The sequence below is a fragment of the Dunckerocampus dactyliophorus genome, chromosome 16 (assembly GCF_027744805.1).
Source record: "Dunckerocampus dactyliophorus isolate RoL2022-P2 chromosome 16, RoL_Ddac_1.1, whole genome shotgun sequence".
NCBI lineage: Eukaryota > Metazoa > Chordata > Actinopteri > Syngnathiformes > Syngnathidae > Dunckerocampus > Dunckerocampus dactyliophorus.
The window spans coordinates 10,320,012-10,344,989 of NC_072834.1; the positions used below are offsets into that span (position 1 = coordinate 10,320,012).

Below are 24,978 nucleotides of genomic sequence, written 5' to 3' on the forward strand. Positions count from 1 at the left end.
ATGGCCACAGTTCAATTACCCGCTACCTATTATGGTCAACTTGACAAAAGAAACCCAGTTATTGTGTCTTTTGAGCGAGATATTAGCTCGTTTATGACAATAATTAAACGAGTAGCGTCAGCGCCCAGCCAGGACAACTTCTCGTATGCTAAAGGGTAAGTTAGCTATATCGTTACTTTATTTAGCTTTTTAGCTAACTACACTTTATTCTCCAGGACATTGTTCTAGTCCCTGTTTAAAAAAAAGTATTTTTATTAAAAATAACCTTGACTTTAGATATTTAATCCAGCCTATATCTGTACTTTTTGTAGTGTAAACATATAAATATGCAACTTTTTGCCACTGTAATCATATTATTGCATGTAATGATTTATTTTATTTATGTATTATTATGTGTTTCTTTTTATAACTTTTAAAGGAGTACATTGCTGGCAGAGATTTGGCGAAACTATAAACAACGTCTGCCTTCTACATTGTACCAGCAGCGCATGTTACAGATTGGAGATTTTCTTGCTGGGTCAAAGGTAGAACAGTATATTCAGTGTATTTAATCAATTTATTATTTTTATATTATGTACTTATGATATTATTTTATTTTTGTATTATTATTACAGTGTATTGTTTTTTGTTATATTTATGTTATCTGATTTTGGTACGTTTGCAGTTGTACCAGCTGGCTCTATCCCAAGGCTACAGTCTGCTCCTGCTTCAGTTCAGCTCAACCAGTATAAGTGACATTAGAGATGTGGACCACTTTGTGAGCTGCTTCTTCCCTGAAGGTTTCGAGTCAGACCAAGATATCTTTAGTTTGAAGGTACAGTGTGCACGGTGAATTTGTCCATGCTATAATCAAGCTTCTAAGTAAAGAGTCTGAATCATTGTTGATAATGTGCATTTTTGGCTGCTGGTCTGCGTGCGCATGTGTGTGTGTGTGTGTGTGTGTGTGTGTGTGTGTGTGCTCGTGTCTAGGTTCGTTCAATGCTGGGGTGTGCAGTGTGCATATTTGAGTTGGAGAAAAGGCCCATGGTTCTCAGCCAGAAGGGGCTTTCGAAACTGCTGCATGTGCTGAACTTCATCAGGATAATGATGCAGGCTTTTCAGCCACATGAGCACCTCTGCTGGCAAATTTATAATGGTAGACTATTACAACAAAAGCTACCACTCTATCCTAAAATTAAACCTCAAAATTGTTTTTTACAGGTACTTTGCACATCTACAACATTTGCCGCTACCTGATGAAAGTAAATCATAACTCACAGGTAGGTATTGCTTGTAGAGTGGTACAGTCTAACCTCCGAAATCGAATGCCCCTACACTTGCTCAATTTGAAGTTCAACCAATTTTTTAAATGGAAAGTCAAACTAAATTTGGGGTTCATCATGCGAGAAACAATACCTCAGCAAATCTGGTGAGACTTTAGCTCAGTGAGCATCAGAAGTGTGTTTTTGTGATGCCACCACATGCTTTTGAACTAGAAATTGAACGTTATTTGTTATTAATTCTGGCAATATCATGAAACGCCATTAGATGACATTATTGCCCCCTTCAGAACGTGTCGGTCAGGCTATCTTCAGTGGCTGATTTGTTTTTCCTTATTTTAGTTTTATTTAGTTTCATTACACAGTGGTTAACTTCTTCATATTGCTGGGTTTCATGTGACATCACATCTGGTTCTTGTCAGCCCTGCCGCAAAGGGATGGGTGGCAAAGAAGAAGTCATGTAAAATCAGAGCAAAAATAGCTCATAGATTCAAATATGTATTTCGGGAAACGCTATTACGATAGTCTATAGTCATAAGGAGTCCAGCCACATTTCGGCCTTTGCTGCCCAGTTGTCGCTCTCGTCAAGTGGAGCCAAGTAAACACGCTCCAGTTTACAGTGAGCAACAAGAAGCACAATTTATACTAAAATCAAAGTTAAAACATTGTTGGAACTCGAAAATGTGAAATTCAGCCACCTGCAGGAATGTCCAGCAAGGCGCCACAGAGGTCTTGATAGTGAGGCTTGCTTGCTAGCTGGCTAGCTTCCAGCAGCCTGGAAAATAGTGTGTAATAAATTGGTTATGGCTCTAACAGTGCAGCAAAACAATGAAGGACATATACAAGAATATATTTGTGCATAAAGATTGGGGGTAAGAACACAAATTGACATATTACAAGCATTATTTTCATTATGTCTGACACTGAGAGAAGCTTTCACTGCTTTTTGACAGTTTTTAAATTAATTAATCATGATAACCATTAGCAACTGTGTCTAAAGTATGCCCATTTTTACTATATTTAATTAACAGAAAGATAAATGACACAACAGGATTTTATATATACTGTATTTGCAGGTATTAACAGCTCCAAATGAACTGAATTTGCCAATCAAGCTAAAAGATACCACACAAGTCTAAAAATCTATGTGTCTAGCACAAGTCTCTTTACGTAAGAGTAGCAGAACATTTGAATCACACTTTAAACCGTGTTAGTATGACCAAAAATAAGAATATCCACTTCATGTTTTTCCTTATCTTCTTGTTTATTTACACACACACGCATTAAAAAACCCGTTTTTGTGATGTTTGGAGTGTCCCTCAATGCATCTCGGATTCTTGTAATGAGAATGAGGAAGAGTCGTTCCCAGCATAAATGGACTAGAGACATGTGTGAGTTGGAGATACATACAGTATATGGTGTTGGAATTGTTGTTGCTGTTAATGTGTTCAGGTCAGAAAGAAGTGATAAGAGTGTCAGACTCTGTGCGGGGAAGCTCCACTGTGCTCCCATCTGCCATCATAACAGAGAGGCGTGCTTGCTATGGTGCGCATGCGTTAATTACACAAAAAAATGAACATAATTAATGAAATAAATTAGATACCGCCATTAACGCGGTATTTTTGGCAGCCCTAGTTTTGATGTTACCTTTGGGGAATTTTCCGAATTTCAACTGAATACCCTATGGCTATGCAGTTCATAAATGTTTTATAATGACGACCTTTGAACGGACCGAATCAATTACTCTCTTCTGTCAGAAAAACGTCTACATCTAATCCTTCAAATGTTATGAATAGTGAAATATGTTTTTTCTAATACAGTACTAATATCAATATTCCGTTCTCTTCAAGGCACTTGAGTACCTTCTGTGGGCAAGCCTCAGTTTAGAGCCATATATCCATGTCATGACTGCCCAACATCTTCCATGGATTGTCACACTCTACTGCGCCGTATGCCACTGTTACTATGCCAACCAGCTTTCTCTGCAGGCAGAGGTGAGTGATAAAAACCTTTGATCAACCTGACCTTAATTGTCTGCAGTTACCATCAGTGCTGCTTACTGCTATATTTTATATGTGTTTTTAAAGGAATTTGCCAGGAGAGCCCTTGGAAGAATCAACGACCTTGCAGAGCAGGAGAAGCAGAGTGGTGGTGCTGCCACTCAAGAGACTCAGATGGCTTATAGAGAGGCCTCTATCAAGGCACTAGACTAACTTTCATTCCAATTTAGCATTAATACTGTGATCGTTTTTGCTACAACATGCTTCAATCTCAGTCAAAAAACATTTTTAAAGGGTTTTTTTTTCTTTCAGCTTGCTGCCTTGATGTTCAAGCGAGCTGTGTTTGAGACCAGAAGGAAACCCAAGCATATTATTACAATCAAGACCAAAACTACCCTGAAGGACTTTCCAAATGTATAGAAAAGCTGTTAAATCCAGACATACACATATTTTATAGTATACTATGCTCACACCTAGAGCAACACAGCTGCTGATGAAGATGGCTTTGTTAGTGATTGACATTTTAACAATAAGGGTCTATATGTGCTGTAGATACCATGGCCTCGTAACGCTACAGAGCGTATGCTGATGGGCCTCTTTGACAGCAGTGCAGCCCAGTTCCTGGGGATCTGTGAAGCTCTGTGGGACAGCTCCATGCGTCCACTGCAGGCGAGGATACCGGATGAACCTGAGTTGCAAGAGGTGGTCCTGGAACTCTTTTCTGCAGGCATTGGTATATTATCCGGTCAGTACAAATACATGCTTGTGGGATGGTATTTGGACATTAAATGATATAATAGAAAAGTGACATTGAATATGCTACTATACATCAAGCGTGAAATTGCACAACCAAGCTTTTTTTTCTGTGAGAGTCCTATTTCAAAAAAATTGTTTTTTAGCAAGCCAATGACTTGACAGCTGGCTTTGCAAAGAGCCACCGTTTTCTATTCTCACAAGCAAATATATGGAATCGCTATCATGTCAAAAGCTAAGTATGTTGGATGCACAGATCATCACACATCATTATATCACACATATATCACATCAGAGAAAAGTGGGTTGTTTGTTAGTTCCTGGTGGGCCTCCAGACTGACGGAAGTGCAGGCTGGGGTCTGTAATGTCTTGACTTCAGGGTAAATCTCCTTCTTTGATAAGACGCTCTGAACATGGCTGTTTAGAGGGAGTTTTAAGTGTACTTTTGATCCTTGGTGGGGTATTTTGGCCAATGCATGTAGAGACACCTAGAAACTGTTTTAATCTGTGAGAAATGTTGCTTGATATGCCTCCTTTATAAATGTCATTTTCTGTATTGTTTGTGTATTTTTTTTCCAAGGAGTGGCTAGTACTAGTGATCAAAAGCGTAACGATCATCCCTGTGTGCCTCTCAGTGCGCTGACCACAACATCAACTCTAATGGAAATAGCTATTGCGGGTATGTCATTTAATGTCTCACACAATAAAGTCTATAGCCGGTGAATGGATCCTTGACTGTTTTATCTCCATTAAGTCATTGTGCATTGTCTTGCTACAGGAGAAAACAAAGTGCCCATCACTGCCGCCGTGAGGTTCATTAAGTTGATGATGCAGTACAAGCAACCAGACCCTTTTGCTGAACACGCCCAAGCGATGCTGCAGATCTTGTCTGTGAGTACTAGCATTCTTTGCACGCGAAAAAAGTGTCATAAATGTCTTGAAGAATGCTGGTTGTGTGTAACAGACGGTGGAGGGCCTTTCATTCAGGAAGGCAGAACACGAGCTTGCCTTAATCAATGGTTTCAACACACTGAAGTCCTCCCAGAGAAAACGCCTTAGAGAGGACGTCAGCATTGGTACACATTGTGATTGTTTATGCCTTCCATCTAAATATTTATCAAGAATATCTGTTTTTATAGCAAACTCTTGTCTGATATTTCAGTTCAAATCATAACATGGTCTTGTTCATCAACAGAAAGACACAAGTGGTGCATTGATGGGCTCATAAGCCTGACGGAGACTCTGCACAAGGCTGTTTGTGGTTCTGTCCCTGTAAGTTCATATAATAGTGTATAAGTGTTGTAGTTTTTATGTTTTTTTGCACTCAGCTGTAAACTATGGAGATGTACTCGAGCATGTGGATACAGTAGATACCCACACATTTGCGATTCAGCATTCACAGCCCCGTAAATTAGCAGATGTTTTATTTAAAAAATATTTTTTTATTTGTATTTGTAACTTTTCCACTTTCGATCCAATATCAATATTGCACCCTTGAATATCGTCCGATACCGACATCAATCCGATATTAGCACGAATCTACATACTTCCACAATCTAGTAGCAGCTAGGCGTAATATAGCGAGGTTCGAGGTGCTCAATTAAGCGTTTAAACCCGACTTTACTCACCACTGACAGGGGCTAGTCATCAATTTTGTAACGCTGCTTCAAATGAGTTTGGTTGTATTAAACTTCCCCAGTTCTGTGCCACCACGGGGAACTTGTGCAAGTGTTGCCCTCAGCAAAAAATACACACGGCTGACACCACTCCTACTGTGTAACAGTAAGAGTTACACAACAGCACACACTGTTGTGATCACGTTGAACTCTATTCGGCCGCTGCTGGATAGATGTGCTGGGGCAGAGTCTGGAATCGACTGCTTGTATCCATGTGCCAATATCGGCAATTTTAGATACAGGCGCATGTAATCCCGTACCCTTTTTTTTTTTGTGCTGAAATCAGCCCGATATCAATATCGGATCAGGACTCCCCTAATTAATTTTTCCGAAAATACAGGAACATAAAACCTTGCACTCACCGAAATATGTGTTTGTGATACAGTCGTGATAATTGGACACCACAGGATTTTTTATTAACTTAATACCGTTTTATTCATGTGGAGTAATGTGACCCCATAACTGGAGCCTAGCTTGCTGCTTTGTAGCAGATGTGTGTTAGAAGCAAAACAGAAGGCGTTCAAGGAGCTTCCCACGCTTATTAACATATGTGATGGCGGAGGACACCAAAGGATTTCGATTTTGAAATTGGATTTTCAAAGTTTCTGTACTCATCAATATTATTTATATAGCAAAAATTGTGTGCATATTTGGAAAACAGCACATCAGTAATGACTTCCACTGAAAATCATTTTACAGGCTGCAATTTTACTTTTATCATCACGATACCGCAATAATGTAACAATAAGAACCATGGAATTTCCATTTCACCTACGACTAACACTTTCATAACACATAGAACATAAGATCCTTGCAAAGATCTCTGAAGGTTCGGAGAAAGTGTCATATGTGTGTGTTTTGTAGAATGCACAGCCAGATGCAGAACTAGTTTGGGATGTTTTGCTGTTTCTTTGGGGGAAACTGAAGATGGTTATACAGATGGATCAGCTGACAAACCCAGAGCTCACACACGACCATGACAAGGTAGCACTTCAGTGCTTTGTTTAAAAATGTAAACATTATTTGATTTGTCCACTACTTAATGCACATTTTCTTTGTACCTATGCAGTGGACATGGTGTCTGTCCATGCTGTGTAATGTGGCCTTCGCCTGTGACCTGGCAACGATTGATTGCATAAAGACAGCAGAGATGATCCACAGCTTGGTCTTACTGCTCGAGAGCGCAGCTGATCACAGTAAGAATTGTTAGGCTGCATATGTCATCCTGACTCTAGTATCTGTCCACCAGCCACATAAAGTATACAGTATATGCTTCAGTGTAATGTTTGACTTTTAAAACCACAATATTTTCTCTATAATTACATGTGAAGTCAAAGGTGATGGTGAAAAGACATTTTCCCTTCTTCAGGTAACTATTTATTATGTTTTTGCATTGAATCTTAGTTCAATCCTATTTGGCTAGGATTTTGAGATTGTTTTGTCCTGCCAACTATTTGCATAACCTTTCAATTGCCTCCTAAAATCTCTGCAGGTGAAAAGCATCCAATGTGCATTTTTACTCCTTTTTAAATGGGGATGCACAGGGGTTTGCTCCGAGGGGGCAGGTGCTGGGTGTTGCATCTCTGCCACCCATGCCTCCTTCGTCCCTGGGTCCTGTGTCGGGGGTCGGGCATGGGGTGGCCCGGGGCGGGCCGGGCTCCGCTCCCTGGGGGTGGGGGGTAGCGTGGGGGGCTGGCATTTCCGCCGCGGGCAGGCTCCTTTCTGGTTGCTTCTCTGAGCCTGCTGGTGTGTGGCCCCCAGTGCCCGTCTGCCCTTTTGGGCCTGGTGGCTTTCTGGTGGTGGGGCACAGCCTGGCTGTGTGGGGCGGAGATGGCTGGGTGGTGGAAGGCAATCCCTCTCCTTTCATGCATTCTCAGTGACAATTACATGTTCACACATGCACACACACGTATATACGCGGAGACATGCACACATACAGAGATACCAGTACACACGTACATATCCACACTCAAAGTACATACGTACTTCCCCACATTACTCACTGAGTTAATCAGGATGTTATTATGTTGTTGGTTTTACTACAGTGACGGTGATGTCGGCAATATGATTATAGTTATTAAAATTGTGTACATTACAGTTATTGTCATTCTGTTCACTATCATAGTTAATAATTTAATTGCTACTATTACTACTAATGTGTATGACTGTTTCAATGCAGTATTATCATTCTGGTTGTTGATATTATTTTGTCCTTTCTGTCATGGTCCTTATAAGTGTCACAGACATTTGCTGTAGTCCTGTTTGTTTCTGTTGTTACTGTTGTCGCAATTGTTGTTGTTGCCGTTGTCCTTGTCTCTCTTTATTGTCCCCCTCATCCCCACACTCCCCCCTTTGTTTTCTTTTCTCTTCTTCTCCATTCCCTCCTGCTCCGGTCTGGCCGCTCCATAACAAAAAAACATCAAAGTCAAACACATTCTGTATAACAGGGGAAGTGTATCTCACTTTTCCCTGGCAGAGCAAATCTGTTGAGCACGTAAGGGCATTTAGATCAACAATACCATCTGCCCTAATGGCTGGACAGGACAAGGGGAATAAAAAAAAAAAGAAAGAAAGAAAGAAAAGCGTACAATGTTTGCATTTACAGGGGTCACATAAAGAGCTTCTTCAGAAGGTGTGTGAGGTAGTGGCAAAGGGTCTCCAGGCTCTGGTCAAGCGTGTGGTCACTCTGATGCCCCAAGATGGCTCTGCAGTCACTGACACTGCATACCTGCTGGTACTTGTCGTTTGTGACATTATGCCGCATCAACTATGTTGCTTATGTCACGGTTGAATGCTGCAATTGTCATTTTAGAAGAGAGAGGAGGGAAATAGACTGGATGAAATGAATGACAAGGAAAAAGACGTATTGGATGTGAAACAGTCACGATCCTGTCAGTCTCCACAAATGTGCTCGCTTGTAATAGACCTTCTTCTTGAACTGAACATTGTCCACCATCGGGCTTCTCTCAAGTTAATTCAGCTAAATTCAGGTGAGCCTTACTTGGAACATTTACAAGTGCTCACTTGCCATTACTATAATTTCTTATGTTTGCAGGTACAGAGTCTGATCTGTTGGATAAGATCAAGAAGAACAAAGTGTCCAAAGCACTTTTTCTCACACAGAAAGCCTTGCTGTTGTATGACAGGATGAAATCAAAGGATACCAGTGAAATCAGGAGTCTACTAGAGGTAGTATGTACAAATTCGAACTGTATGCTTTCATGCTATACACAGTAATCCCTCGTTTATTGCGGATAATTGGTTCCAGACCTGACTGTGGCAAGTGGATTTCTATGATGTAGGATTCCTTATTTATAAATCAATTATTTTATAGTTAAGAGTACAGAAAACTTGTTTTCAACTTTTTAAATACGGTTTTTAACATTATTATAGCCCTCTAAACATAAAATAACACCCCCAAAGTCACCTTTACACTTAGCCACTTAATAAGACTCGTGCTTGCAATAAATGTGTTCTGTACATGTGGAAGACAGGAAGTGACGTTGGGAGTTCAGAGTTGAGTTTTAGCTTGAAGTGGATTACAGACGCAACGATAGACGCGACAAAAGCCTATTGTCCCGGCGATCAAGTCTGATGCTTGTGTGCCGCACTGAACATTACAGTAACATACAGTACATAGTATTCTACATTGGTCACCTAGTGACCAATGTAGAATACTACATTGTAGAATACCAATGCAGAATTGTAGAATACCAATGTAGAACACTGCATTGGTCACCTGTTTGCATGCATCTTCATTCATTTATATTCTATGCCGCTTAATCCTCATTAGGTTTGCGGAGGTATGCTGGAGCCTATCCCAGCTGATGTTGGGTGGCAGGTAGGGTACACTCTGGACTGGTCGCCAGCCAATCTCAGTGAATGCCTTATGCTTGTATTTTATTTCATTTAACCATTTCTGATTTTGAGCTTGAAAATGCTTAATTTAGGCAAAAAGTACATAAAATTAGCATTTATTTCTGACTAATAATGTTTTCAACCACAACACAGCGTGATTTATGAATTAATATATTTTTGAAAAACAATGATATAGTGAAGACGCAAAATTCGAACCGCAATGTGGCGAGGGATGACTGTGTGCAGTAATGCGATGTAAGATGGGATTTTAAGTGTTCTGTTCAAATCACCCCCACCAGGAAGCCTGCACTTTAGTAGAGAAGGCAGGAATAGAAGAGAGAAAACTGTACATCGCTAACAACCCGAAGTACACACTTGAAAATGAAGGCAAAGTGGTGAGGGAAGAGGAACAGGAAAGCCCTCCGCCTCCTCCCATTTTAATCTACCGCACTGACCACTCTTTAACCTTTGCTCCTGCTCCGTACCATATGGAGGAACAAGTAAGATTCCCTTTTCATTTTTTGTCGATTTAACCATAATGCATTCGGATCGGAATTAAATCCCTTCCTGCGTAATTCAAGGTTTGCTGGTATCAACTCTGTGGCCATGCAGCTGAGGGTATCAACCTTAAAGTTCGCCTTGGAGACTGCAGCCTAGCAGGAACTGGAAATTTTGTATGTCATTTTTTGCACATAATGTCAAATTATTAGACCCATGTTACATTAAAAAAAATGTCCAGGTACCAGCAGTTTCTGGTGAGTGGGAGCTGAAGGTGGAGGGGCTTGAACCAAACCAGAAGTATGTGTTTGCTCTAGCAGCATACAACAGTCAAGGAAAGTTACTGGGCAACAGCATAGGAGGAACGAGCATCCCACTAATGGCATCCATGCCGCAGTCGCTGCTCTCTACATGGGCTCACTTGGCACAGGCACGTTTTTTTGTGACACTTTGCTTTCCTTGCAATACAATACACTCCTGATCAAATTTTTTAGACCAGTTGAAAAATTGCACTGTTGAATCTTAAAAAGGTTTTAAGTAGAGCTTAAAAATGCAAAAAGAATAAAGGGAAGTGAGACAAAAAAAATGGAGTAAGCAAATTTATTGCAAAAAAACACTAAACTGAAATAGGCTGATCAAAAGTTTAAGAACATAGCTAAAAAATCCCTCAAAACCTTCCTAAAATAGAAATAAAATGTTCAAAAAAAGGACACAATAAAGAGTAGCTGTGCCATTCTTGTTAATCACATGATGCCAGTGTTTTCAGGAGGCAAGTAGTAATTTTGCTCCATGTTTTGCTTCATGGTAGGCATCCAATGTCTGGAAGTGATGTCCATTTTTGTCCATTTTCTAGTAATGTTGAAAGCCATCAGGACAGTCAAGGAACATTTTTGCTCATCAGAGTAAAACTTTCTTCCACCTTTCAATGTCCCATGTTTGGTGATCTTGTGCAAATTCCAAATGGCCAAATTTGTGGCGTTGAAGGAGACAAGGCCTTTGAAGATGTTTTTTGTTCTTAAAACCCTTCTCTCACAGATGCCGTGTGATGGTCATTGGACTGCACTTGGCACCAGTAACGATTTTCATTTGGGGCGGAGGATTGTCCCGTGTTGCCGTACGGTGGCCTAGTGGTTAGCATGTTGGCCACACAGTCAGGAGATGGTTGTTTGTCTATATGTGCCCTACGATCGGCTGGCGACCAGTCCAGGGTGTACCCCGCCTCTCACCCGAAGTCAGCTGGGATAGGCTCCAGCATACCCGCGACCCTAGTGAAGATAAGCGATGTAGAAGATGAATGAATGGATGTATCATTCCGTGTCTTGACGGACAGCCAGTCAGATTCTCCAGTGAATTTTTTTTGTGTCTACCACTTGACTTTTATGTTCCATAACCCTCAGTATCTTTGAAGTTTCAAATGACTGTCTTACTTACAACCTCAGCAGTGAGTATGACAGTGTAAATACCTGACATTTAATCCACATTTTGGTGAACATTTTGGCTTTTAAATGCTGTGGTCTTAAACTTTTGATCAGCTGATGTACAGCCTGTTTCACTTTAATGATTGTGGTTAGCATGTTGGCCACACAGTCAGAAGATTAGGAAGATATGGGTTTGACTCTTCCTTTGGGCATCTCTGTGTGGAGTTTGCATGTTGTCCCTGTGTGTGCGTTTTCTCCGAATACTCCGGTTTCCTCCCACATTTCAAAAACAATTTAATCTAAACTGTCCATAGGTATAATGTAAGTGTAAATGGTTGTCTATATGTGCCCTGTGATTGACTGGATTCCAGTCCAGGGTGTACCCTGCCTCTCGCCTGAAGTCAGCTGGGATAGGCTCCAGCATAACCCCACGACTCTATTGAGGATAAGCGGCATAGAAAATGGATGGATGGTTGTTTGCACTAAATTGCTTACTCAAAACATTTTTTGTCTCAGCCCAATTTCTTTTTGCATTTTGAAGATCTACTTGGAGTCCAACTGTGCAAAATATAAATTCTTGTCATTTTTCAAATGGTGTTAAAATTTTGATCAGGAGTGTATGTCTTACCAGTCAACATACTAATCATACTATTAGCTTGAATACTTTTTTTGGCTCCATTCTCAGGTGGCATTCCAAACCAAGCAATACACCATTGCAAAGAGAGCCTGCAAGGAATTGTGGAATCATTATACCCTACCTGACAGTGGGCAACAAAGCACACAGGATAGGCTTGCTTCAACAGCGTAAGGATAAAAACTCATAAATATCTATCATTTGGTCCTGGCTCCACTCATTTGACTCCTACCCCATTGAAGGCTGCATTTGAAGGCCCTGCAAAACTCATCTCCGCTTCTGTGTCAGCTCTTCCTGACGTCCATCTTCATTAGGATAGACATCAACATCCAGCAGCACTCACTCCTTTGTGACTCGGGCAGCATACGTGGACTCTTTGTCTGGAAACAGGTAATTTTGATGATTGTAATACAGTCAGTGTTATTCTAAGTATTAGGAGACGAATGAACATATTGTGCTTTTTTACATGTATTTTTATCAACACGTTTAAGATCTCTTAAGCACAAAATATTTACGTGTCTCTCTATTTGTAGGAGGCCAGACTTGACGAATGTGAACGATTATTAGTGGCCATGGACTTGGCCATGTGGTTAAATGACAGCAGCTTTGCCGTTCAAGCCGTTGTAAGCTGTTATGCACTGTTGGTTCCATTCGTCTTCCATCAGATCCCTTGTGATCCTGCAATAGAGGTAAGAACATGTTTTCTCAATGTAATATTGTATTCAATTTCCAAAACTGTTTTGTTTTTCAGTTGCTCACAAAATGCTTAACAGTTTTGAAAGAGAATGGACCTCATCTCAAACAAAAATGGTCCAGAAACACAGTAGAGTCCCTTATGCACATGATCGCCTGTATCACCAACTATCTATCTAAGGTGCGTATGCATGTTTGTCAGAACTACTACCGCTAAGGCTGGCAAGGTGTTGTGCTCACAAGGGTCACAAGGCGTCTCCAGCTCGCATGGTGGTCACAACATATACTGTAATCTTAAAACTGTTGAAATCCAAATAAGCTGGAAGTCCTAAATAATGAAGCTGTATCCTGGGGTTCTTGAGCTGAAACAATTCTCCATGGCCAGGCATTGCGTGCAGCGAAGGAGCATCGTAAGGCGGCCATGGTGATTGACAGTGGTCGTGCTCTTCTCCAAGAGATCTTTGATGCCCAAGAGCGACTCAATAGACTTTCCAACAAACTTGTGCCGGTAAGGATTTGTGTTTTGTTATTCTTTCAAATATATTATCAAGGAAAATTGATATTTAAAAATCAATTTTAATATACAGTACTGTACATTCTAAGTATTGTGTTGCACAGTTCATGTTTTGTGTATGTTGTTCGTCAAAGATTGAAGATTCTGCTACAGTGAAGGACAAACTAAAAACAAGTCCGCAGCTGAAAGAACTATATGGGAAGTACAGAGAAACTATCACAATAGAAGCAGCTTCTGCCACCACAAATAGTAATACTCTAAACAGTTCATTACATTTATTAAACGTTCTTTAAAAAATACTGTATATTACAGAATAGTCAATTCTATACCATAATGCGATAACGTTTCATTACCGTAGAGGTTTTACCCTCTCTGACTGGTTCTGAGGATGTTGCTGTACTGCGTGAGCGGCTCTTCAGCAGCGCTCTAAAGAAAGCTTATGAAGACGGTAAGTGACATGCATCATATTCTGTTTTAAATCAAATACTACATTCTGGCATGTATGAATATGCTCTTTTCGTAGTGATGCATCTCAGCAGCCATTCAAATTTCATTGAGTTTTCAGCACTACTACTTCAGAGAGCATTGGAAGAAGGACACCCGGGACTTGTGCTACAATGGGGTCAAGTGATATTTACATTTCTGGCCAGGTATAAATTAATTCCAGCCATGGTTTGTATAATCTAAAAATAAATACGTAGATTAATGTGTGTATCTTTATCAGGAGAGATGAGGTAATTGAAGCATCCACAGAATGTTTGGAAACGAACAGTCAATGTGATAAAGAAGAATCTATTGAACCCACCCCGATAGACAGTCCATCATCACAGGTAAAAGTGCAAAGACTTGAATATAATATGAATTTGAAATTAACGTGCAGTCAAACTTCAGTTTTTGTACGCCACAGTTTTCCTTGAAGATTTTTTGCCTCGTTTTTGTACAATATTGCGCATAACAAACTGGTCTGTTTGCAATTTGATAAAGAAGGTGAGAAAAACTATTGCATTAAAAAAATAACTCATCGCAAAGTACGAAGATGTTGTCCGCATGGCCGATCTCACCAGGATGTACAGGAAGTCCGCATCAACAATAAGTTCCATCCATTTGTCATTTACAACAATTTTTCATATGTACAACTGTAATTATTCTCTTACAGTAAAATTGTATTTTTTGCTAATATTTTGGAACAAATTAATTGGATTGATATTAAAATACTTTTTGTACATTCCGGTGTTCGTCTGACCCTTTGAAATGCATTGATAACGAAAGACGAGTATTAGGAGTGGAGTTCGACCCCAAAGCAGAGAGGACAAAAAAAAAACAAACAGATGTAGATATAAAGTTTATTACAAAAATAGTTCTCCAACAGAGCAAGAAAAAACATACAGAAAACAAGCCAAAGTACAACTGCAAAGCCACACACAACAAAGAACAAAAAGCGCTGCTGAAAACACTAGCAGGTGAAAAAATAGTAAAATAATACAGGTAACAAAAGTGCTGCTGGAAAAGCCAAGCAGGAAAGTAAAGCTAACGTTGCTGCTTGAAACAAAAGGTGCTGCTGGAAGAAGCCAAGCAGGAAAAAGTACTCAGAGTACTTGTAGAGCAAAGGACCAGAAAGCTAACATCACACCGACAGCACAACACGAGGTAGCAGTGAGCGAGTGAAGTCCAAGGAAACAATCTGGCAACGAGTGAGTCTCACAGCATGGCGTATGAAGGCCGGATCAATAACTGTTCTCAGGTGTGTGCGGGTGGCTCCGCCCCAGCAGGACCAGCAGTGCACTGCTAAAGACAGCACATAGGCGGCAGCACAGCAGCTAAAGCAGAACATGACATCGAGGTTCCATTGTACAATTATTCATTTATATTCAAGTCAATTACATTTTTATTCTTCCATGGAACATAAATAAATGAAGCTATTTTGTTGCAGAACATATTGTCTCAGAAAAGCACTACAAGGAAATCTCAGAAAAGTACTACAAAGAAACGGAAGTTTAAACTTCGACGTGGTGCACTTCTGAAAGCTAGAACTGCCAGGTATAGTGTATATACAGTATACAGTGTATATATATATATATATATAATAGGTCTACGTGTGTATTATAAATGTATTGCTGTAATTATTCTTTTTGGTGTAGGGAGCTGCAGGCTGTGGAGAGGCTGCTGTCCGCACTGAAGTCTGTCTTTAAAGTCCAACAGAGGAGGCTTCAACTGAGGAAAACGTGCTCTGAAGAGAGAGTGTGGAGGTCTCAGCTCAACTACTGCATCGCTCAGGCACATCTGACACAATTTGAGTGTGACGTGCACCATTTCCGTGAAGGATCCCTGCAATCCAGGTTCACACATACTGCTTCTTCTTCTTGCGCATGAGACAGCTACTCGATCTGCTCCAAAAGTTTCAGCCAGCTCACTGTTTGAAGATTGGGGAAGGTCAGGTCAAGGATGATGAATTCCGGTGAAAGCAGCAGGTTTAGTGTGACCCAAGGCCTGCGTGGAAGATCCTGTCCTGGTGGTCGCATAGTGTTTGGAAGGACTGGAACACCTAGATAGGTAGAGGAGGCATCATAAGGTAGAAGGTAAACCATTCAGGTTCTCTGTGAGCTGGCGACAAGCCTCATTGTTGAGGTGGAACGCTGTGTTGGTGGTTTTTGCTGTGCGTAGTTATGCATCTCCCATGATTTAAGATATGGTGCTATCGGTGCTTCTATAGAGCTACCTCCATACTTGACCAGCTTTTATTGGCGTACAGGAGAGCAAAATGGTCAGCATACCCATACTAATGAGAGAATGTGGGAGGAAGGCCACTGATGTATACTGTATGTTGAACAGCGTTAGAGCCAGTACTGAACCTTGAGGCACATTTGGAGACAGTGAAGGCGGCTGGTATGACTGTTGCTTGTTGTGAGGACAAAGCTGCGGTTGGAAAGGATGTTGGCAATAAACTGAGGTTGCGGTCTTGGAGGAGTTTCAGGATGAGGCCATGGTAGGTGGCAGTCAGGTCTACCAGATGGCTCCATTTTTCAAATGCTGCTTCAATTTTGTTGACAATCTGGTGTGCAGTACTGTGGCAACTGCAAAAATCTGCTTTCTCATCGGGGAACTGGGAGTCGATGACAGGTTCAAGATAGACAAGGAGGAGTCGTTCTCGGACCTCGAGGGTGAGGCAGAATAGTGAGATAGCACAACAATTGTTTGGCTTTTGTAGGGCAACGATTGTTGCTTGCACCAGATTTTGGGTATGGACTGACATTGGAGGCAGGTAGAGTAGAATTCACGAATCCAATCCCAGCATTGAGGCCCACAGTGAAGAAGGAACTCTTGTGGGATGTTGTAATGTCCCTGTGCCTTTGCACTATTCAGTTATTTGATGGACGCAGAAAGCTTGTCGCCTGTGAAAGGTGTTGAGAGACGACCATCGACTCCCAGAGCTTGTCATAGCTTGTTTTTTTCCTGCTCGACGTATCAGATGTGTTCCCTGTTGGTATTCATGAAACGACTGTTGATGAGGATCTGCTCAGCGATCGAGTTGGCAGCCACTGGACATTTGAATCTGAGCTTCTGCTTATAAGTCGATTAAATTCATGCCTGCCTGCTTAGTTGGGTGAAGTCAATGCTTAGGCACATACTGCTTACTTCCCATAACTCATTGTTGGTTACCTTGTTAAAAGTAACACCACTCAGTATGATGTACACACCTTTATACAGCATTTAAGTGAGATCTCGTTGGATTGTGCAAGAGCTCCTAATAAATTATGTGCTATGTGTTTCAGACACAATCACTTAAATCCATCAAGTTTCTTTCTGGCCAACTCTGGTTTCCTGATGCAGAGACACTCAAAGGAACAGCTAGCCCCCAAACCTGAACTTACTTTCGGGAGAGACTTTTCTGACTCTGATCTGTCAGATGACACTTTCAACAAAGAGTGGAATAAAAATGAAGGTAGGTAAGATGACACAATGGGGAATGTTTGAAGAAAGGACATCATGTTGCCACTGCTTTCTTTTAGCATGTGATGATTCTGAGGGCAGTTGTGAGGAGGCCCAAGACACCTTTCAACAGCTAGAGGAGCAGAAAACCACTTGTAGAATTCTACTGGACTCGCTGGAGAAAGCTGCCTTACATCTGCGGAAGGCCATGGTATAGTTTGTTCTCACATACTATAATTGCATCCACTCTTTTCTTTGTTTAATTTGTGTACTGCTTTGATTTTTGTTTTTAGGTGTTGGCCCATCGTGGAGGTCACTGGACAACTCTGCAGAAAGTCTGTCACACTGTGTGGGAAGAAAGCAGCAGAATTACTGCATTACAACAGACAGCTGCTCAGCTTCAACCTCCCTTCTTGGTTACATCAGAGCAGTTGCACAAGATCTTCACCCCTCTATTAGTGCACACAACAGACCTTATTATAGACATGCTCAGCAGACTGGGAGTAAGTAGCTTGTGAATGCATGTTACAGTACAAGAAAATATTGTTTCATTCAATTTTAATCACCTATTTGTTGTCGCCTCAAGCTGTGGCGTGTGTATGACAGCGTAACTGAAGAGGAAGAAGAGTTCAGTCTTTGTTTCTCAGTCCCATTGGATGACTGCACCCAGGTGGACATGCGTTGGGTCCGTACTTTGGTGTTGCACACTCTTGAGCTACTCCACGATGGGGGCAAATGGGAAAACCTGGCACACTTTGCCTTACTTTTCAACTCATACACCCGGTAAATGGATGTCAATCTTTAAGCACTACACTACACTTGTTGCACTACAGTACATTTGCTACATTGTACTAAGGGGTACTTCTAATATTTTGCTCCTCTGACTTATCTCTGTAAAAAAAGAAGCACTTTTCAGTAGTCTGCAAATCTACCAGTATTCAGTCAGTATAAATAAAAATTAGCATTATTGTATTTGTAAAAGCAACATTTCTTGTATATGTAGTGTTAGATTTGTTATCTTATTTTTGTGTACCTAATAATGTTTTTGTCAGAGATGATGAAAAAAAGATACATGGAGTCTGTATGTAAATCAACATACACTACGGTTTGGGAGGTTGCAAAGTCTTTTGTGACACACATTTGGTGACAAAACTTAAGTTAGCATAGCAGGTTTGAAAAAGTTTTCCTTTAATTTTCTCAAGTGGGGAGGCCCGTCTCACACTTCCTCTGCTATAGTGCTTCATTCTGGCACAAAACCAGCCTTTCCGGTCACAAAACATTTGAACTGAAGAGTGACACTAAATATGTGTCTGACCTTTGTCATCCTAGCGACCGATACGCCTTGACAGTAACTCCTCTCCTGATCCTGGCCCAGAGGAAGTTGCTTGAAAGAATTAATACTAATGCAGGGCCAAGGGTCCCACAACCACACCATCTTAAAACTGAATGGGCCACTGGCCAAGAGGTAACACATCATCATTTTGAAGTAATAGCTATTTAGCATACAATCTAAAGCATGATTATGTTTTAGGTAACATACAAGAGTTATGCAGGCTGCCAGGTGCTCAGTGGATGGATACCTCATCCTGTCCAGCGCCCAAGCCACAAGAATGCTCCCCTTGTCATGCCTCCTACAAAAACAGAGCTCATAGGTTAGAGCACTGAAGCATGGCATGTTTTATTACAGGAGTAATGTTTTCTTAAGTTTACTTCTTTGTCTTAAGATGCAGAGATCAAGCGCTCCTGGGCCCTTGTGTGTGTTCCTCTGGATGTGGAAAACACCCTGCACTTTTACCGTCAATCTCTTGAAAGGGTACCGCATTGTCTCCAAGTTTTCCGCTATAGCCGATCATTACTGCTGCTACTACTTGCCCATACGCAAGCAAGTTTTGAAAGTGAGCAGTGCTTACAAGGAGAGATTGATTTCAATCCCATACTCACGGCCACACCAAACATCCAGCCTTGGAACCTGATCGATAACAACAACATCACTCCAGACAGTCTCTACAATCTCCCTATCAGCCCTGACCTCTTGCCAAAAGTAATCTCTACATTTGCTGCATCCACAAGTAAGGGCACAAAATAAATGAAAATTCTAAAAGGTGCTGAAAACCTCATGAATTTAAAGCTGATGTTCCATTACTATGATCAGGCAGTTGACTTATTTTGTTCTTTGCCAACTTCAACCAGAATATCTCCAGAGCAAGAGCCAAGAATCCCTCAGAGTACATGCACTGCATGAAATGGGAAACCTGCATTTCTACGATGGAAACACACGGTCTGAAATCTGTTTTCTCCCAAGTCTGTGAATGTGTGCATTTTGAAACAAACCCTTTATTGTATCCCCTTTCCTGCAATTACACAGCCAAAACTAGGTTACCGAGGTTGCCAGCTTTTCATTATTGCGCTGCATTTTTTCTTTTGTTTTTCTTTACCTGTAGGATGGCGCACACTTGCTGGAGTAAAGCTGTTGATGCAGCTTTACAGAGCTCTGGGGTGATAGATAAATGGGATGGGGCAACATTTGGAGGTGGCACACTGCAACAAACTTTAAAACATGCTGGCATTTGGGGATGTCTACAGGCGGCGGTGCTTGCTGCTAAGATTGCACAGTAGGTTCCACAGATTTTTATTACTTAATGCATTGTGCTTTTTTTATTTATGATAACCTACAGTCGTGGCCAAAAGTTGTGGGAGTGACTTAAATTTGGTATTGCAATAACTCTGCAGCCTCAGTATTTTTTAAGAAACCATTTTATGTGTCCTTTTATATACTGAAAAAACAGGCACATTTTTGAGGGGATCACTAAAATGTAATAGTAAGTCACTCTCAAAATTTTGGAGCATGACTGTACAGTATCTCAAAAAGTGAGTACACCCCTCACATTTTCAGTAACCATTTTTTTATAGTCTCAAGGGACAATAAACTATCCACTGAAAATGAGTCAACATAGCCATTATTGTCTAAATAGCTGGCAACACAAGTATGTACCAAGATAATGGTGTCTTGCCTACAGTTAAGCATCGTGGAAGTGTCGTGGTCCAGGACAGCATAAGTGCTACTGGGGCTGGGGAGCTGTGGTTCATTGAGGGGAAACATGAATTCTAACATATACTGTGATATTCTGAAGCAGGGCATGATCCCCTCCAACCTCAGAGTGAACAGTCACAAATTGTGGAAAAGGTATCCATATTTTTGTGTGAGCACCATTTTTATCTAGCTGTGCCTTTGTCTTCTTGAGCATGGAATTCACCAGAGCTCGAGCTGTTGTTACTGGAATCCTTTTCCTCTCCTCCATGATGACATCACATAGCTGGTGGATGTTCCCACTTCCCACTTCCCACTTCGCAGTTTCTGAAGGAGGGGATCATGCTCTTCAAAATGTCACAGCACATGTTAGAATTCATTTTCAGTAGATAATAAATCTATACTACTGTACATGTTGTACACTAACTAGGACTACTATAGCCAAGTTTAATCTCTGTAGTAATGTACCTTTAGAAGATATGTTGTAGAAAATAGGTTGCTGAAATGTGAAGGGTGTACAGTACTCACTTTTGTGAGATGCTTTATGTGTTCATTCATCCATCTACAGGTATATTCTAACTTCAGATATAAGCCAGAGAACCATGTGCTCTCTTTTATCTACTCACCTTTTTAAGGTAAATATTCAAGGAGTGATTACTTTTTTAAGTCTCAACATTTTGACCATAAGTATGTATAATATCCATTCTCCATATAGTGTGTACTGTGCTGCTCCCTGGCTCATCCCCTCGATGACCTCCAGTATGCTTCATACAGCATCGGAGATGAACTACTCCCTGGGGTTGACCTTTTCTCAGAACATCACAGGGCCGACCTCGGGACTACTGTCGCCAGCCTGAACTTTATCTGCCAGTGGCTATTCATCACAGGCTACTTCATAGCGGTATAAACTCAGGAGTCATTGTTAACAATCTGCGCTATACTTGACATTCAACATGAACTGGATCCAAAATGTTGACTTTACAAGTGTTGTTTAGCCACGTTAGAGGGACAAATAAATTATTACATTAGATTATCCAAGTTTACTCCAACTTATGTGTCCATTGAGTGTGTATAGTGTTGAATAAAGTTTGTAATTTAATTTCAGCTTCTGCCCATGCTTGCCCTTTATCAGCATCTTGTGGGGACTGTCTGCAGAGACGTTGAACGCAATATAGAGAGCAAAATACTAAAGGTCAGCATTTTTTTTAGACCTTTCTACAATGCTTCTGCAGGATTTTTTTTAATTCCGGGGGTGTTTCTGCAGATCCGCACTCTCGCTGAACTGTGCCTCTTCTCTGAGGCCATAAAAGATGCACTGCAGCTCTCACAAGGAGTGGGGATTCTTCTCCCTAATGGACGCTACATCACTAATGAGTTCCTCCAAGTACGACCCCGCACACGCTCACACACACACACACACACTTTGTTTCTCTTACCCATTAAGTTTATTATTCATTATTATTTAAGTCATGTGAGAATAACATGTGGTTAATGTTGTCAGATGCACCTTTGGTTACAACCCTGACCTTATGGCTTTAGTTAACTGATCTTGGCAATTCTAATAATGCAATGTGCTTGTTCTGCAGCCTCAGAAGATGTTTCGTAACGACAAGACACTCCTGGACAATGTCGAGGTACATTCTCTGCTCCATGCATTTTATGATATGAGCAAGGCTTTATGTGGCCAACCAAATGACACTTACTACTATTCCTAAACACACACACACACACACACATACACATATATGCTGCATAATATAGATAAGAAATTAATTATTTGCAAATCTCTTTATTTGAACAAGCTCTATTATAGCAACTGAACCAATAAAGAAATATTCTGAGCGCTAGTTAGGATTAAATAAAGAATAAACCACAAACCCGAACAAAATACCAAACTAATACGAATATTAACTTTAAAATGTGCCTTACAAGTAATCTGAATATAAAACATCTAAATGTTTCAAATTGTCTATCCATCCATCTTATATGCTGCTTATATTAGGGTCGCAGGGTTATGCTGGAGCCTGTCCCCTCTGACTTGGGGCAAGAGGTGGGGTACACCCTGGACTGGTCGCCAGTCAATCACAGGACACATATAAACAAACAACCATTCACATTCATACCTATGGACAATTAGACTAACCACTAGGCCACCATGCAGCCTGTTTTGAATTGTGTAACCCACAAATTAACCTAAATAAGAAATGTGCAAAATCTTGAAACTGAGTAAACACAATTCAACTACCACACAACTACTGAGAAATGACAAAAATGAGAAAAAAATGAGAAAAATGTACATAATGTTACCTTTATCCTGTGCTCGCTTTTCCATGTCCAATGTTCTCTTGTTTCTGCTAGCCACCATTTTGGTCTTACTCGGGTTTGATTTTATAAGTTACGTACTAAGCAAATTAAACCCTCCAAATGCCACTATTGAAGATATAAACACTGCGTATCTAAATTGACTTGATTGTTTTGAGCCTTTCTGATCATATGGCCTCCCTAGTGGTTTTAGCTCTAAACAACTGCATAGAGTGTTTATGCCAGAAACTCGCCCTGATATGAGCATCAAACAATAGTTCCTCGTTTTAATTCTGTACACAATTCTGTTTGTGACTCTTTCTTAGGCATGTGAGGAACTTCTCAACTGTGACCTTTCTCCAGAGGTCAGTGCACTTTCCGGGTCCACACTGAGGCTCCGATTTAACCTTGCAATTGTTCAATGCGCCCTGGCTGTCAGTAACACCGTGCATAGCCCTCCTGAGCCAGGTCTACAAGAAAGAACATTTACTAATTTAAGTTACACGAAAGACACAGAAGAACACAAACAGGACCAGACATGTTCTGAGGACTCAGTCCTGCAGAATGAAAAAAAAAAAGAGGGGGTATTTGCGTCAGAGGAAAATCTCACACCAGAAAGGGTTAAGGTAAGAATTTTTTTAACAGATCTTTACTTTTCACTGCATTTCCTGTCCTTATCCGCCATCTCCTCTCCTTTAGTACCTCCTGCTGGAAGAAGCTAACCTCCTATTGGAATCCATATTGAAAAAGCTTCCATCTCCCTCCTGTAGCGAAATTGAGAACCTGGAATTTAAACTCGAGGCCAATCTACTCAAGGCCAATCTCTACATGCAGCAAGGACATATTGCACTAAGGTGTGACAGCCTTGTTTGTGTTCACCTGGCTATTTTCTTTAATATCATGCTTAATATCTGTTTCATGTTTAACAGTTCTGAGATGGCAGTTGCATCACTGTTGCTGCTGCAGGACTTGAAAGTACCTATGCATGATCATGAGAAATCAAGACCTGATCCCTCACATGTTGGGAGTGAAAATGAACAGGTAGCATTATTTACTCAGGGAAAAAAATATTTTAATAACTGTAGAATGTGTTAAGGCATGCATGGATGCATGTTGATATTTGTGTTTTATTTGTCAACAGGACATTGAAGATGGCCTACGGCATGAAGGCTGCCCCAGAGCAGTTGAGGCCAGTGAGCGGGTCAGTGGTGTTCTGTGGCTACGTTGCCGTGTGGCGCTGTTCCGTTGCCTCGCAGCCCAGGCCTCTGATGTCGCAACTCCTCATACAGGTCTGTTTGGTTGTAGTTTTTCTTTTACTTTCTGGCTTTTCTTATGAGAGGTTGTAGATGTTCCCCCATTATTCATGTTATTCTTTACAACTAATGTGTATGTGTACAAATACATGTATGGCCTATTGCCTTTTAAAGCTAAGATTCACGACAAGACAGCTCAGGTGCTAAAGCAGTGTCTGGACGACTGTACTCTTTTGGGAGATGTCAACATTCAAGCCCTTCTGATGGTGGAAGGTGCACAATTAAAAGCACAGAGAGGCAGGGTGGACGAGAGCATGGCACTGCTACAGGTAACAACACAAACAGCATCTTGTCGTGATAATTTTTTTTTTGGCAAACACCTCTACACTCTCATGAGAACTAGTCTCAAAAAAATAACACCATGTATAAATGTTTGAAGGAAGCCGTGAGCCTCCTGTCAGGATGGCCTCGCTTGCCACCAGGATCCAATGTGACTCTAATTAGAGCCACTTTGCTCCTTAGCAGACTGAAAGGAACACAAAGTGCCAAACTTCCAAAGCTGGCACATAAGCTTTTGCAAAAGCAGGTAAAAACATAACCACCACCACACATAAATACGGTTCCAGTCTGTATTAAAATAGGAAACAAAATTCAACAGAACTCTTTTTCTTTATTTGTTTCAGCTGTGTGATTTTGGTGAGAGTGTTGTTTTTATAGATGGTGAAATGTGTATTTCATCTCCTGGACCCAAAAACATTTACCTCCCTTTCCTCCACATGTTAAATCAAACAGCATAGCAAACGAGGTATGTCTGCTATTTTGTTTAACCATACATTTGGAAGCTATGCATATTTTTTTTTGTATATTCTAATATAATTTGTATAAATGTGGCATTTGTGTGTTTCTTGTGCAGTATATGTGATTCATGTACCCTTCCTTTCAGGTCATATTTTGGGTTCTTTGTCCTGTGCATGCTGTGACATCATGTATATTCAAACTTCAATCAACTTAATTATTTAATTTTCATAAATGACTATTGTGATTGACATTTCTGTGAAAAATGCTAATAAAATTGTTTTAAAAAAAAGAATGACATGGTTGTTGTTTTTTCTGAATGCAATGAAGACAAGGGAAAACTGCAAACCATAATTACCAATGCCAGTCCC

The 24,978-nt window shown here is 40.7% G+C and overlaps 1 protein-coding gene across 1 annotated transcript; it reads left to right on the plus strand.

Annotated features, from left to right (window-relative positions):
• Positions 1-24,876, plus strand: LOC129169144 (cilia- and flagella-associated protein 54-like). Its single transcript, XM_054755249.1, has 55 exons — positions 1-155; positions 419-524; positions 665-814; positions 970-1,135; positions 1,201-1,259; positions 3,110-3,253; positions 3,347-3,460; positions 3,572-3,673; positions 3,812-4,004; positions 4,593-4,691; positions 4,791-4,903; positions 4,977-5,088; positions 5,208-5,284; positions 6,553-6,672; positions 6,758-6,884; positions 7,020-7,057; positions 8,294-8,422; positions 8,501-8,678; positions 8,744-8,877; positions 9,846-10,046; positions 10,128-10,220; positions 10,286-10,474; positions 12,148-12,266; positions 12,339-12,486; positions 12,630-12,785; positions 12,848-12,970; positions 13,175-13,297; positions 13,438-13,552; positions 13,662-13,751; positions 13,827-13,953; positions 14,028-14,133; positions 15,234-15,340; positions 15,442-15,639; positions 17,074-17,243; positions 17,311-17,441; positions 17,524-17,733; positions 17,817-18,013; positions 18,560-18,695; positions 18,762-18,882; positions 18,955-19,299; positions 19,421-19,508; positions 19,672-19,842; positions 20,827-20,893; positions 20,974-21,159; positions 21,364-21,450; positions 21,523-21,642; positions 21,845-21,892; positions 22,886-23,185; positions 23,259-23,413; positions 23,489-23,600; positions 23,701-23,848; positions 23,987-24,141; positions 24,252-24,398; positions 24,496-24,617; positions 24,756-24,876. The coding sequence occupies exons 1-54, from the start codon at positions 1-3 to the stop codon at positions 24,607-24,609; spliced, it is 7,419 nt and encodes a 2,472-aa protein (XP_054611224.1). The 3' UTR covers positions 24,610-24,617; positions 24,756-24,876.
• The last annotated feature ends 102 nt before the right edge of the window (positions 24,877-24,978 follow it).

Bases quoted from the DNA above. Each gene is read 5' to 3' on its own strand.
- LOC129169144 (XM_054755249.1), top strand. From the start codon at position 1: ATGGCCACAGTTCAATTACCCGCTACCTATTATGGTCAACTTGACAAA. The intron at 3,254-3,346 runs GTGAGTGATAAA...GTGTTTTTAAAG, and splicing joins AGCTTTCTCTGCAGGCAGAG to GAATTTGCCAGGAGAGCCCT. The intron at 24,399-24,495 runs GTAAAAACATAA...TATTTGTTTCAG, and splicing joins ATAAGCTTTTGCAAAAGCAG to CTGTGTGATTTTGGTGAGAG.